The sequence below is a fragment of the Lacerta agilis genome, chromosome 9 (genome assembly GCF_009819535.1).
Source record: "Lacerta agilis isolate rLacAgi1 chromosome 9, rLacAgi1.pri, whole genome shotgun sequence".
Lineage (NCBI taxonomy): Eukaryota > Metazoa > Chordata > Lepidosauria > Squamata > Lacertidae > Lacerta > Lacerta agilis.
Window position 1 is genome coordinate 46,057,200 of NC_046320.1, and position 16,427 is coordinate 46,073,626.

At 39.4% G+C, this 16,427-nt stretch overlaps 1 protein-coding gene across 3 annotated transcripts in view; it reads right to left on the minus strand.

Annotated features, from left to right (window-relative positions):
- The window catches only part of SPATA5 (spermatogenesis associated 5), a 147,168-nt gene that overhangs the window by 104,246 nt on the left and 26,495 nt on the right, over positions 1 to 16,427 (minus strand). For all 3 annotated transcript variants that reach the window (XM_033159729.1, XM_033159728.1, XM_033159727.1), the window contains exons 11-13: positions 15,869 to 16,078; positions 12,975 to 13,028; positions 10,989 to 11,068 (exon numbers count right to left, since the gene is read on the minus strand). In XM_033159729.1, coding sequence (XP_033015620.1) covers positions 10,989 to 11,068; positions 12,975 to 13,028; positions 15,869 to 16,078 — 344 coding nt within the window. The remainder of the gene's footprint in view (positions 1 to 10,988; positions 11,069 to 12,974; positions 13,029 to 15,868; positions 16,079 to 16,427) is intronic.

Below are 16,427 nucleotides of genomic sequence, written 5' to 3' on the forward strand. Positions count from 1 at the left end.
TTCAGGCAATGAAACCTGACAAAATAAAACCTTCCTGAAACGTAATCCCAAACATGCTCACTCAGAAATAAGTCTCATTGAGCTCAATGCGACTTGCTCCCTAATGTGTGTGCAGTCTTAATTCCCACTGGTTTCAGAAGAGACACGTGTTTAACTCGCCTACAGAACAGAGAATTAAGTCATCAACTTTATCTGGATTGCTCTCTCACTTTATTCAGTTGATGTTATCTACATGGATAATCAACCCCCCAAGAAATGCCCTGGAAGAGCGCAGTTTGTTCCAAAAGCAACCTTGAACAACTGTTGCTAAGTGGAGCTGAAAATTTGGAACAGGTGGAAAGTGGGAATGAAGGAAAGATGACAAATACTTAGTCACAGAATTTAGTATCCAGATACTTGCACATGTCAAAACTCCCAATTGGAAATGAATCAACTAAGGACCAGAAAGGAAAGGAAACAGAAAAAGTAGAATTACTTTCCTTTTGCATATACTTCCGGAACCTAAAATGCAATGTTTCATGTGTATTTTGCTGTTTTCCAAATATGTATTTACCCTGTAGTCCTTTGTTGTACATGACCCCTGCCCACACTGATATTAATATAGATTTAAGTCCTCCATGTAGCCCAAAGCTGCCGTGCTTTCCTTTATGCATGGAACTCAGCTGTCAGATTACACACCATATTTAGCATGACTCCTACAAGTAAACAAGCCCTTTTGGCTTAACAGGCTATTCTATAAAAATGCAGACAGACAGACATTTATAGCAGGAGATTTCTCCACCAGCTGCTCCAGAACTGCGTCAGCAGCATGTGTGCTCAGATGTTTGAGCTCTGCATAAACTGTTAATCTGAAGGGTGACATACAAGCATGTATTTTTTCCATTTTCCCATGATTTCCCAACAAGAATTTCAAATTAAAGCAGGCAATGCTCATTAAGGCTGTCTCGGTTTTTTGACGCAAGCACAACTCAGATACACAAATTACGTTTAACGTTTCAGAGCAATTTATAAAACCAGCATCCACCCAATAAGCGTTTCTTCCTCACCACCGCCAGCTGACCTGTGAACAATGATGTCATCATCCCAGCTCTACAGAAATAGTAATCAGGCAAAAACTGATGCAAAACTGTTTCCTGTCAACAAACCTGACTGTACGCCGAACAGAATACCAGTGTTTGTGAGGTGTGCCTGTTCACCTGTCCAATGACAACTGTCTGAAGCTTAGGGAGTCAATAGCAATGACAGAAACAAGCTTTTTTAAAAGGTTACTATTGAAGAATGGTCAGGAGTGCAAGACTTAAGAGTGAAATGATATGAGCTTCCTACAGTGCCTTTAAGATAAAATACCAACTGCAATTGCTGTCTATCTTGTACATTCAACTTTGTGATTTCACAGTGTTTAAAAAGGCAAAGTTGTAAAACTTTCATGGCACCTACTGGTATTTCCGCCCACAGTTTTGATTAAAGAGTGATTTTCCATACTCCCACTTTCTATACAATTCACAATAAAAGCAGGTGTAATTACACTGACACCCATGCTTAATGAAAACAGCAGTCGCTATCTGGAAAATGCAACAAGCTGACCACCTCTTGGACTTGTTTACAAGCAGCAACATTTATACAACAGCGTGCTCTTGCATTATAGATTAACCTGGAATTCTAGAATAACCTGCTTCTGTCACCAGTCACTAAGAAAATTTAAACCATCCATAAGAGTGCACTGCAAGACTGGGGGGGGGGATCCATTACTGCAAACAGTAATGACGGGGAACCCCAGGCCCGAGAGCAATATGGCACTCCAGGGCTCTATGTCTGGCCCTCAGAACTCTCCCTAAAACACACCCACCCACTAGTTCTGCTTTGCACCTTTGTTGATAATGCCTCGTTTGTCTATATGAAGGAGAACAATGCTGCTGGAATGCAGAAACTAACCTACTGTACAGAGGTAACATTTATGTCCACTGCTCCACCCACTTTTGCCACTGTCCTCATCCACCACTGGCAAGTGGCCTTTGGAAGGTTTCCCAAAGGGCAATGTGGCTTAAAAAGGTTCCCTGCCCCTGATTTAAAAGCTCCCCAACAGTTATTACTGAGAGCATAACGGAGTTGTTCAGATATGCCAACTTAACAAGTTATACTTAACAAGTGGGTTGTTTACCCCCGGGAGACTGAAGGTTGGATTTAAGGAGGGAGTAATTTAGAAGCGAAACAGGGCCAGCAAAAAATAAGAGTGATGTTTACACAATTCATACATTAAAAGAAAGACACAAAGAACCCCAAGGTGGCCTGACAAGGACCTGTGAGCTTCCATGCTTACAGAACCTAAGTAGTAGTTGAGCCTAGCAAAAGAAGGGAAGGACTAAAGTAAGGAACCAGAAGTCAGACATACTACGTGAGGGCTATCAATTTTATCGCTGCTAAAGCAGTATGAGACACAATATGTTAACATCTCAACTACTCAGAAGATTAAATTTTTAACTACCCATACCCACAGAATCTGTTTTTCAAGTTATATGTAGAATTTCCTTAAAAACCATCCACAACAGCTGAGAGCATAAACTGAAACCTTAGTAGAGTCAGGGCCCTTCAAACAGAGTACTTAGCAAGGCCTACTAAGGGAGTTTATATAGGCCTACTTCTGATTAAACTGAATTCTTGTAATACCATGGGGGCTACTTTAATCTCTGGAAGTTGAATAGATTAAACTGAACCTGAACATCTTCCACTCTATTTCTAATGGCTCCCTAAGCTACACCCAAGCAAGTTTCTGAAACACAGGCGGAAGAGGAGTATCCAATTTGCACTGCGTGAATGTTCCCTAAGCCCAAGAATTGCTTGTACTGTTCTTTTACATCTTTCTGTGGGACTCCTAGATCTGTTTTTGGGTTCCCTCTGGGGCAGATTTGGAGGTGGCACAGGGCATGTGCAGGATCCTTGTGCTGAATACCACCCATTGTGTTACCATCATCAAGTATGTCTCACAAAATACCCCACAGGTGCCCGCAATACACAGTGTCACAGTTGCAAAGAAGATGCTATCTGGGGTAAATGCTGAGAAAATGTAGTAACAAAATACTATAATCTGTAACACTGAGATTATGTGACATCCTAGCAGCACAAATGCAACCATGTGGGAAGCTGTGTGGGTTGTGTGCAGAAAAAGATTAAAAAGCACACCTTAATTTTATTACACACACAGGTCACATCTGCACTATACATTTAAAGCAGTATCAATCCACTTTAAACCACCATGGCTTCCCACAAATAATCCTGAAAGTTGTCAGGAAAGACCTCTAGTTCCCACACAGAGGTAGTTTCCAGAGTAGATTAGTGGAACTCGGGAAATTGTAGTTCTGTATGGGGTCCTAACCACTCTCAGCTCCCTTTAAAAAACAACAACCACAGTTCCCATGGTTCTCTGGGGAAGCACCGTTTGAAGTAGTATGACACTGCTTTAAATGTATTGTGCAGAAGGGGACACACAAGTAAAAAATGACTGCAACACTGTTTTATTTCCTTCATTTTACAAATCCTAGTGAAAATGGATCTTGGAAAAAATAGCTTTCCGGAGTATTGATTGTTTTTTTTAAAAACAACAACCTACCTTTACCCTTTTAAAACAAGCTTATCCTCTACAGTTTATACCTTCAAAAATCTAGAGAAATAAGAACAGTAGAGAGAAATCTGGCTTGCTCCACTTCTTATACATGTTGTACATTGTCCTTGAAAATCACGTGTATTTTATGGTTACCTGAAAATGATTTTTAAAAACCTCAAGCAACTTACTTCCAGAAAAATTACAACTCCAACACATGTCTTTTGACTAGTATTCCTAACTTCTCTAGAAGTTTTTGAGGTAAAACATTCCTAAAATACCAAACCCCCTGCCTGCCAAACACACTCCCACACTAAAATCACCACAATCACACAGTATGAAGAATGTATTGAGTCTGACATTTCTGTCAGGCTTTCACAGGAGGAAAGCTGTCAGCAAAGCACACCTGCCAGGTCAGACTTTTCAGTCCAGCAACCATGGTTGTAATTAACTGTCACACTGTTTTATTTCCTTCCTCTCACAAGTTCTGGTGAAATATGTTTTTGGCAGGACAAGGCTTTCCAGAGTGCTTATTTTCAATAAAAGCAACAATCAAGATTTCCAATTGCTATTATGGGCATCTGCCAAGACAGTTTCTAAAAACCTGTTATTTTGGCCTTTATTGTAACATAAACTCACTTTTATGAATGACTATTTCCTCAGGTAAAGACCACAAGACTAATCAACTCTACTCAACAATAAATTCCTGATCTGTGTTTAAAGATATAACAACTCACACTTTACAAGTAATAGTATACAGGTGAAACTCGAAAAATTAGAATATCGTGGAAAAGTCCATTTATGTAAGCAACTGTATTCATTAGCTACTGGAGTATAATATATGAGATAGACTCATGACATGCAAAGCGAGATATGTCAAGCCTTTGTTTGTTATAATTGTGATGATTATGGCGTACAGCTGATGAAAACCCCAAAGTTGAAATTGTTAATTTGGGGTTCTCATCAGCTGTACGCCATATTCATCACAATTATAACAAATAAAGGCTTGACATATCTCGCATTGCATGTCATGAGTCTATCTCATATATTAGTTTTACCTTTTAAGTTGAATTACTGAAAGAAATGAACCTTTCCACGATATTCTAATTTTGAGTTTCACCTGTACATGTTTTATTCCACATATGTACACAACACACGATACGTATGAGTAATATTCCATACAGCTAGGTAAGACAGACCTATAAATTGCTCCAGAAACATGGAAGGGGCTCCTCAGAGTTATCTTCTATACAAAATGTTTTCATACACAAAATATATTTTGGTGTCATTGTAGCGTGTTGTATGTATTACTGATTTGGGGGCACGGGGATTTTTTTTTACACTGTTTTAATTGTGGTTTTATATGCTGTTAATTATGCATTTCAGCAGCATTTTTTTTTACTGTAAGATTTGCATACTCCTAAAACCTACATCCTGTGTACGTGTAAGTAACATGCATTTAACTTCATTCACTTTAAGTATCAATAAACAAAACAAATGCATTAATGAAACAAGTGCATTAATGGTAAGATGCGAGGTTGCTTAAACAGTAGCTTCATTAGGGGTGTTGACATGTTACATTCAATGATAATACAACCTGTCAACATAACAGTTGAGTTGTACAATTATTCATATGTGACATTCAAAAGAATGTAGAGTCTGTGTACCAGTGGTTACAGTAACTGAGCTGTACAAATAATAAAATATTTACTGTTTCACAAAAATAAATTTTACATGCATAGGCAGTTTGCACCTGTGTTCAGTGTAACATGTAAACAAGCCTTATAGCACCATTCTGCAAAGGGATATAAGCTTTGTATTTATAGTGCAGTGCTTATGCACAGTGAAAAAGATAACCAGTTTTAATATTCCAATATTATATTCAGCTTGCAGCAGCTGTCTTTAGAAGGAAACTTGACAGCACTTTTCCATTTCCTTTCTTTATTTCCCCCCTTCAGCATTTCTCCTTCTGTGCATTCCTGGAAGTTAATCAAGCTGAAAACTGTAATCAATCATGGGGACAGTAGAGCCAACTGAAGTTTAATCTGGACGTACTACAGACTACAATGTGGACACAAGCTGGATTCCTCTTACAGCAGAACATTATATCAATATTTAAATACAATACCAGGGATTGCTGGTTGGAATTTTAAACAAAATCTAAAATATTTATCCTGTCCTATACCCAGCAAGAAATGGTCGGTCTCTCTCTCTCTCTCTCTCTGGAGTGATCAATGCTTCACTGGAAGAGGGGAAGTACCACCTGTCTTGAAGAGGCTGTGGAGTGCCCCTCCTTAAGAAGGCCACCATGGATCCAGAAATGTTAAATAACTATCGCTAGTGGCTAATATCCGCTTTGGAAGCAAGCTTCATTCATAGTTGGAGGTAACCGAGAATCTGGATCTATTGTAGTGATGGCACTGAAACTACATTGGCCACCCTGGATATGACATTTGTCAGGAGAGAGAGATGGAGAGTGGGTAACCCTGCTCATTCTTCTTGACCTTTCATCAGCTTTCTATACCATTACCGTGGTATCCTTTGGGAGGTGGTGGGGGTTGGGAGCGTTGTATTGCAGTGGTTCTGCTCAAACTTCCAGAAAGTAGTTAAGGGAGGCCACTGTTTGACACCACAAGAGTTTTCCTGTGGTATCCCACAGAGTTCTATCTTGTCACCCATGCTATTTAACACCTCTATGAAGACAATGGAACCTGAGATATTGGCGTAAAGTGCCACCAAAATGCAGATGACAGCCATCTCTTATTTCCATCTCAATCAGGAGAGGTGGCTAAGGTGCTAGACTGTTTGGAGGCAGTGATGGGCTGGATGTGGGCCAACAAACTGAAGCTGAATTCTGTAAAGACAGGTGTTTATGTGTTTCGCATTACTGAGTCAGAACCTCACTTATCTAGTTTTTTGTTGTCATGCAAGGATGTGCATCTAAACTGAAGTAGAAGCTACTTTTTAATTTGTCCTTTCCACCTGAGTTAAAAGTGCTTCATGTGAAGAAAAATATATAATTACCATACTGGATATAGAGTAAGTGTTTCACTTGTAGCTATAACGTTTGAATTTAAGTCACAAAAATTGATACCTTACTACATATTGTTTTCTGGTGCCGAATACTTACAGCTAAACCTGTAGATTTTACTATAGATTTCGGCCTTTGATTTTTCTTTCACCATTCAGTCACTTCATTTGGCACGACCAGAATACCAGATAAATGTCCATGTGCATTTAAAGTGTAATCAAAAGTTGTTCCCTAAATGGCTACATTTTTGAGAGCACAGTGGTTACCTTCTGTTCACACGCTTCCCCTTCTTGGCCTCAGAAAGCAAACTGGTGCCTTATATAGTTCTCTTCCTTCAATAATGTACAGCAAAGCACTGACTTTTTAAAAAGGAATTTAACAGTAGTGTTCTCTCCAAGCCACAATTTTTCATGCCTGAAACTGCTTATAAAAAACAAAAAGGAACAAACATGTCTATTGCCTAAAACTCCCCACAATCCTACATGTATAAACAGCATCCTATTTCCAAAGCACGTAGATATCCCAAGTTCAGCAAACAGACTGTCTGGACTGCATTTACACAGAACCATGTTCATTCATCACCTTCAAGTTTAATTACCAAGCCATTTCCTCTTGGCAAAGTTTACCGGTCAGTGGAATTAGGTTTTACATGGTCAGGATACCAAGGAATTACAAGTACCCATAATTCTCTGCAGCTGCACAATTTGTTAAGAATCTGAAGCTTTGAAAAGGAAAGGATTATTTAGGAACAAACATTCCTTCTCGCATACAGTTGTATCTGGAACATTCATGTGGACATGACCTCAATGCAGACGTCTTTTATGAAATAATGCCAAGAAAACGCAGCTAACTAAAAGAAACCCAATATTAGTCAGAACCACAGAGAAATAGGAAAGGCATCCATTTCTTCAGTAGTACAGATTGTTCCTTATTGTATATTTGGACTGTGAATTGGCCAGTTTCATTTAATATATGCCAAATTCACCACTACTTTCAGAAGATTTATTAAATACTGTAACAAAGACTGCCAAACTGGTTCTACGAGAGTCAGCAGGAACAACCACAATGTCTCAAAACAAAACCTCTCATTTTATTTGCTCAATTCCACTTCGGAAATCAGGGACACAGCCTTCGCCATTCTTTATTATTAAAGTTGGCAAATAACATACAAATCTTCTCATACATTCTTTAGTCCTCCCACCGCCTTGGCAATTTCCTTCACTTTCCACCCCACCCCCCTTTAGCTGTGGTTTCACCAAATAAGAGGTAGCTACTATGATGGAGATACAATCAATTCTTACAGAAATCGCAAGTTAGTCCTACCACTACCCACAGCCTCCAACAACTGTTTTAATCTTTTGTATTCTGTGGATATTCAGAGCACTATCCAACTAAACAGTTCCACTACCACAAGCACTTTTGGCTGTACAGTGGAACTTCCCCTTCCTGTTCTCTCCCCATGTGGCCCCACCACCCTAAATCTGTTCCAGGTGCTTGGGATATCTCCCAGAATATATCTGGGTGGCACGCAGATGAGAGGAAGTTCTGTTGTCAAAGGTGTTTGTGCTAATAGAAATGTTTAGCAGGATACTGCTCTGTTATGCATTTGCATTATGTTGTTTATGTTAGTATACTGAAACCATCCCGTGGCCTTAGGACAAAGGGTGGTATATATTTAACAAACAAACAAACAAAATGAGCACTTCAGGGGTGCATGGGGTTACTTTAGCGTCAGGTAACAATCTTCTATTTCAATTATACATGAAGCGTATGTAGCTGCTACTTGATTTACATTTTTCTGCTCTGTATATGTGCAAAGGCAGCTGATATACAAATGCTATTCTGCACACAAAAGCCACCTGCAGTATCTTTTATTCCAATATTTTTACACAAACACTGCCAATTAATAAGGTAAACTATAACCAGAAGTAGCTATCTGTAGGGAAAGGGCACAGGGCGTTTAACGACAGCAATATGTTCTGTAGAAAAAGCACAGGGGGACTAGGGAGACAATATCAACAGGTGTTTCCTTGAAAACCTCAGTCTGGTTATAGAAGAGGAAATGGATCTCTGGAGCCTGCAAATCGTTAGCATCTCTAATGCATTTGCAAATTCCTACTGTGGAAAATCAGCCTGTAAAAACAGGTCATTTCCAATAAGTGCCTTGTCTGGTTTCCTACACCATTTAATTCCAGATGAATTTTATGAGAACTATGTTACATATTTTACCTCCCATATGGTTCACATTTGACAATAAAATATTTGTGTCCTGCTCTGCTCTTTTCTATGCTCCAAAAAGCAGATGTCTTCAATGGAACACTGAAGGTCACACCTGCTATCTCCAATGGACAGGCCAAGACTGCGTTTTCTCCTCCTCCATCTATCTCCAGATAAGATGATGGTTTGGGAAGTGCACCTAGCTAGAATGGGAACATTCTAAATTTAAGGCTCCAATGAACATACTGGACAAAACTGGCCATTTTCATTTTTTCTTTATAACAGCCTTTTCATCATATTGCACAGTTTCAAAATCTTTATTAAAAATATATATTTGGCATGTTTATTCCTGTTTGTAATTTCTCTAATAATTAGTTTAGACATGTTTAATAGTGCCCTGGAGAATGGCTAAAAGTTTATATAAGTGTCATAATAAAAAAAGGGCAGGGAACGAATACAGCAACATATATAACGAGACAACACAATCAGATTGCATCAAAGGGCAGAAATTACAGCAACTGGCTAGTGTTCTGTTTCAGTTCTATGTTCACGTCAGATCTGACAATTTAGCTCTAAAATTTTGCTACTGCTAACGCAAGAGACTACTGTTCTGGTAACTCTACATCCCTGTCACACAAGCAAATTACAGCTGGAGATGTACAAAACAGAAAGCTCTTATTGTTGGGTGAAATCCAACATTAGTCATATTCAGAGACACTGACTTAGTAACTTAAGTCCACTGATTTCATTGGGTATACTCTGTGTGACCTAGCTGGATATCATATCATATCATCATCATCATCATTATCATTATCATTATCAAATGGTTCTGGAAATGCCATTCCTTTACTTTAAACAGTGGTATTGAGCATAGTATTCTTCAGATGCTGTGGACTCCTACTTCCATTAGCCACACCCAGCCAGCATGTCCAATGGACGGAAGTGATTGGCATGTTAAAACACTACATCACTACATCTAGAGGCACTATGATAGACAGGCCCTGGGTCTGCCTCCTGGTGACCCAACAACCAGTGATAAATGGTGAGACCAACAACCAATCAGGAGAGAATGTGTAGAATTTAAGTTAGACCCTAGCAGTTTAACAGTCAGATAGACTTTCCATACAGGTGGGCAAATGGCGTCTCTGCCTATCTGAGTGGGCTCAGATAGCAATTATCCATCAGTAGGCAAAGAGAGCGAATAGGCTCTCACTTAGATACAAGGATTGTCTATGGGCAGACTATGCTGGACTATCTAAAAGGGGTTAGCTAGGGAACATGGCTTTGATTCCCTGTGGGGAAGTTAAATCCTAGAACGGGCTGGGTGGGTGTTGCTGCTTGGGACACATATCCATGCTAGGTGTGAAAAATCTACCTGAGACTTGGTTTGACAAAGAGTATTGTTTAAAAGTTTCTCTGTAAACAGTGTCTTTAACAAACTTTTGTGCCTCATGCGTAAAACCATCAAGCGTTAAGTGCTCGTAGAGTGTAATTAAATAAATATAGTTTGGGATTCTGCTCTATGGCCATTTCCTATTCTAATGAAAGTGCAAGGCAACATTCTCATGACGTGCTCTGACTCCAAGCCGAAGATCTTGGAAATCACATTTGCATTGTCAACACATGCACACTTTCATGCTTGCATGCAATGCATGATCAAGGATGTATGCTTGGTTACAATGGAGAAGTATGGGTAACCTTCACCTGTGACATTTGCCTAATCCAATTTCCCCCACAGATGCTATTATCCCAATGGAAGGCAGTCAGGGAAACAGTCTTCCCCTATGGGGTTAACAGTCATTTCACGGGGGGACTTCAATCTGGAAAAGAACACCAGGGTGGTGGGGTGGCAGGGGTGGGAGTGATCTCCCCCAGCATCACTGTTTCAATAAAAATCAATAAAATTAGGATCCTTCTCTTGGTGGTCCTTTAAAAGCAGGGGAGTTTTAAAATGTTTACTGAAATGAAAAAAGTCACTTATTTGAATTACTGCTAGGTCTTGCAGAACACTTATATCCCTAATAAAAGGAACCAACCAATTTCCATCTAAATATGCAAGGCAAACAGATACAAAAGTCAACTTCTTGTTCGTGTGAAAGTACAAAACAGTAACAGATCCAGAACCTTGTACATAATTTTTCTTACCTCCCCCTTTCTACTGCCAGGGCATCTATTTCATCAAAGAACAACACTGAGGGTGAAACAGCTCTGGCTTTCCTAAAGATCTGACAAAACAAAAACAAAATAATTGTCAGATTGTCCAAAGAAGTTGCATAATCACAAATAAAGTTGTTACCCTTGTTTTCCCTCCAATATCCAGGGTAGGTTGCAATGTCAATTTAAAACCATAATGACACAACCTTGGATCATCTAGAATGTCCAACTGATGGACTGCGCATTTGTAGACTGCGGAGTTAGCCATTTCAAATAGCATTGCTGGTATCCCTCCAATTAGTCTCTAAACAGCAGCAAAAAATTTTGTGTAAATATACTTTAACAGAACATACTTTATTCTGTGAACCGCCCTGAGACCTCTGGGTATAGAGCAGTATATAAATTGAACTAAAATAATAATAATAATAATAATAATAATAATAATAATACACTATACATATCTAGGGATTACTATTTTAAATGTCTTTTAACTTTTTAATACTATCAGTTGGCAAAACCTTTTAAGAATTAGCCAAAGGATATTCCATGCTCACCTGGTAAAACAAAATAGTTACCAGCTGCTACAGAATTAACAGGATAATTGCTATCATTTTAAAATTGTCAAACAATAGCCAAGCTATTGAAATGTTTCTCCATTCCACGAATGCAACTGGTTGAACACAAAATATTGAATTCTATCCTACCAAAACAGCATACCAGCAGCATTAGAATAAATGAATTCTTAGGGCAGGATTCACCTAATGATCCCCATCAGGGGAAGCCGTTTCACTTGTGCAATTGGGCTTTCCCCCCCCCTTTCCTCACCTCCGTATTGGCTCAGGAAGGTCAAGAGAACCCTCAAGACAGGGGATTGTTCCATCTGGCAAGCTGATCTTCTTGTACAGACATAACGTTCGTAATAGTGCAATGTTGAATTCTACCCTTAGTATCGATTACTGCTTACAAAATCCTTTTGTTGCCAAATAATAATTTTGACTATACAGTCTACAGGTATCAGTTTTAACTAAACAAGCAAGAGTATATAAACAATATGTATGTATACTGTAAGTAATATATTGTAGATATGATATACAATGTACTAAAAATATTTAATGAGAACAGCATAATCAGGTCAACGATTACAGCAGCATTCCCCTCCCCCCAATCAGCTTGAAGAATCACTGTGGTCACGGCTGGCAGCTGCTGTCACTATCTGCCTCCTTTCTCCATGCGTGTGACCCCAGTAATAACTTGGCCTCTTATATATAGAGGGGAAAGCCCTGAGTGATGTAGGCCATTCTGCAAATTGCATCTTTCAACTCTACAATTCCCTCCTGTGAAATGACATTTTTGCTAAGAAAAAGAGAACTGTAAAAAACACCTTTCAAATTACAATTAAAGTCCTGATCACAGTAAACACACAAGTTAATTTAACTGAAACCAGTGTTTCCCTACTCCCACTGTGTAAGGCACCACGCTGCCTCACTCTGGAGTCTCCATTAGACCCTTCAGTGCTTTAGCAGCATCCTGGGCACAATGCTCCATTGGAGGCTTGTATCCATTCAAGCAATATCCTAGTAAGATAATCTAGAAGCAACGATTCCCCATAGATCATTGTGCCAAGGATAGTGCTATGAAAGTGCCAAAGGTCTTCAGTGACCCCACAGCAAAACCATCCTGCTGCAGGCCCCCAGTAAGTTTGGATAGGAAAAAGAAGCGGGAAGAGATATCAGGTTGAGCTTCCAAGAACACCCTCCACTCTTAGCAAATACATACACAAGCTGACTTCATCATATCAACATATGGCAGTAAGCAATGAAGACTGCTATAATTCAAAGCCTGTGAAAACTAGTTACTGCAAAGCAATGACTGCATGATGCAACAAAAAACTGACTACAATGTAGGGGGGAAATGACAGGATGTAGTATTATACATCCCTGTGCACTTAATATTCCAGTTAAATTAAGAGCACCTTACCTCTCTGACTGCACGTTCAGATTCTCCAACGTATTTGTTCATCAGTTCAGGGCCCTGCGTGAAAAGAGTCGCACACATTTCCCTTATGCCATACACAGCTTTAAAGAAATCTGTCACATCACATAGAATTCTACCTTGAACTTTTGAATATCTGCTTAATCAGAGATAAACCCTATAATACAGGATCTTCCAAGGAGACCCTGCTGGATGTTCCATGATTAGCAAGGGTCCTGGGTTGCATGGCGCCACACACAAGCCCCCTCAATCCTGATGACTAGTGATTGCCACTTGCATGACCACACGGAAGCGTGTCTTCTCAGTGATAGCACCCACTCCCTGGAATCCCCCTACCTTCAGTAAATTAATGAGGCAGAGACAGTAATGACCTTCCTTTTTTTTTAAATTACTTTGATTTGATTTTACAAATATAAATTTATAAGCATACCAAATACACATCCATATAAAGAGATTATATAGATATATAGATATATAAAATATATAAAGAAACTCAAGAGATTCAGACAGTAATGACCTTCCAATGCCTCTTAAAAATATGCATCTTTACCCAAGCTTTCCTGGACTCTGACTCTTAATTTTTAATTTTCCTGTTTTGTGCATGGCTGCTTTATTGTGAAATGCAGTTGCATTTTGTTTTTATTAAGTTTTCAGGAGGCTTTATTAAAATGTTGTTGTATTTTTATTACTTTTATGTAAACTGCTAAGAGATTATATTAAGTAGTGCAATATTTGAAATAAATCCCTGTGACTGTGGAAGTGAGGAATGAAACACCAACTCAGGTCTGCATTTTTGGTGCAGCTCCCTGGATAGCTAAAGCTACATGCCCTACTCCTGGTTCTCTTGCACTCCGCTTAATAAATGAGTTGGCAGCAGGTAGTTCAATATGTGCTAAATTTTTAAGTCTATTACTCAATCAGCACAGATCACAGAGCGACATTTCGTACTTCTGCTTACTAAACAATAGCTAAAGGAGGATCTGCCAAAAAACCTCATCGGAACACTAGCCAGTTTCCTTCTGGAGGTTCAGTGATGGCTGCTCTTGAAGGAGAGCAGCAAGATTTCCAAGCCTCATTAATCTATTTTAACTGCTGCAGCCAAGAGGAAGGAGAAAAACGGTGGAGGAAATTTCAACTGGAAAATATTTTGACGTACTTGACCCAGATGACAAACCAAACTTAAGCACATGTCAAGGGCAGAGAGCCACAGAAAGGCATCCGAAGAGGGATACAGGACATTAGAAAATGCCAAGATGAAGTCAGAACTCTGACAACATTGTATATTTTTGTAATTATTGCTAATCGGAAAAAAGGAGAAGCTAACACTGAAAGGATCTTATTTAAAACAGAAAATAAGACACCAAAAAAAACCCCACCTCCCACTGCAATTGGACACATTTACTAAATACAAATAATACGTTGCAGTCACTGACTCTCTGCTGCCTGCATAAATGTTGTTCTTGCTCTTTTGAGGCACTACAAGTTTTGCCAGCTAGTTTCTAAAGTATTCTTAAAATCCAGAGAGTGCTAGATCATTTGGCACTCCTGTACATTTAGAACATCAGAAAGGCCTAATTATTTAACACTTCTCTTTTATGGATTGTTAGCCCGAGGTCAAGCAACACATTACACACAGTTTTCATATCTTGTTAACTTGTTTTTAAACAAAAGCAGTTTGGCAGTGGGTGTTCTTGTATGGAGAAATAGCAAAGGAGTGCTTTAACCTCCTTCCTGTGTACTGTTTTTCCACTCCAACTCCCTGCCTCCCAACCAACTGCTAAGGTTTCCAATTATGTTTACACCCCATATGCACCTGGAATCCTATCACAGGAGGGAAAACGGGGGGAATTCCAGCAGAAAAATAGCAGAGACAGGAAAGGGTTAAGGATCCTCCCCACTTCTCTGCACAAAAACACTTGCTTTTGTTTATAAAAACTGGCAATTAAGGGGTTGTTACTCAGATTTGCACGTAGCCTAGCATAACCTATGAGTGGAAATTATTAATCCCATCTAAGAACACAAGAGCTCTGCTGGTTCAGACTGAAGCCGTATCTAGTCCAGCAGCTTGTCCTCATAGCGGACAACCAGAAGTCTACATGAAGTCACAAGCACAACAGAACTCTGCACCACTCCTGTTCCCCAGCAACTGGGGGGCAGCCATTGACAGCCTCAACCTCCATGAAGTGATATACTCCCCCTTTAAAGCCAGCCACCCATGTGGGCTGCCATCCCTACACCTTGTTTGTAGCCAATTCTACAGTCTAACTATGCACTGTGTAAAATAGTTAGAGGGACAAAGTCAAGCTTCTGCAATTATAGGCAACACACCATCTCATTTAATTAAGTACATAAATCAGTTTTTAGCTTACTGCTAATTTTAATTATTACTTGAATGCTGTTTTAAACAGCTTTTACTGATAGCTTTACTGCTTCTGTGAGATGCCTTGAGTTTTTTTCTTCACAATCAAATGGTATATAAATTTTGTGAAATGAAATAAATTAATAAACAATCGAAGGCTGTTTACACACTGAGCTGTTGTATTCAACTATGTTCTCATGAGAGAAGACCCACAAAACTTAACGGACCTAAATTAGTCATCCCATTCATTTCAATGGGTCTACTCTGAACAGAAGGAACACTGGATACAAGTATTGCTTCAAAGTGCATCAGTTAAACAGGAAGGTGCAAGTGATTTGCTTTTCTTTGTCCAAAGTAGGACAAAGGAGGAATGCCATGTGTTTCTAATGAAGAAACAGCTCCCCCATCTCACTTCAGACACAGGCCAACACAAAATTACCAAGAAGCGCAGGTGTATCAGCATTTCTTGTTCCACACACATCCTATAATGTCCTGCCTTAAGACTAGAATTGCCATTTACCTTCACTGCCAAGAAATTCAGCCCACTTTCATGGGCCAATGCCTTTGCAATCATGGTTTTTGAGCATCCTGGAGGTCCATAAAGTAGTACTCCCTTTGGTGGCTGAATCCCCATTCGAATGAAAGACTCGGGATGCTTCAGTGGCCATTCCACCGCTTGTTTCAATTTCAGTTTGACATCTTCTAGCCCTCCTATGTCTGACCAGGATACCTGTAAAACAAACAACCCCATCATGAATCAGTAGACTTTTTTGTAGAGTACATGAATAGAAGTATTCTACTCACACACAAAAAACAGTAGATGTTAGATACCTGAAGAAGATACCTGAAGAAGATACCTGAAGAAGTGTGCATGCACACGAAAGCTTATACCCAGAACAAACTTAGTTGGTCTCTAAGGTGCAACTTGACAATTATTTTTTTTTAAAATAGCTGTACTCATTAGTCATCTCAGTAACTAACAGCCGACCCCTTGGCCTTCCCCACCCTCTCCTCCATACCTTCTTCTAAGTCAAACCAGAAGAGGAGAGCAGAAGAATCAGGTGTTTACTATACTGAGG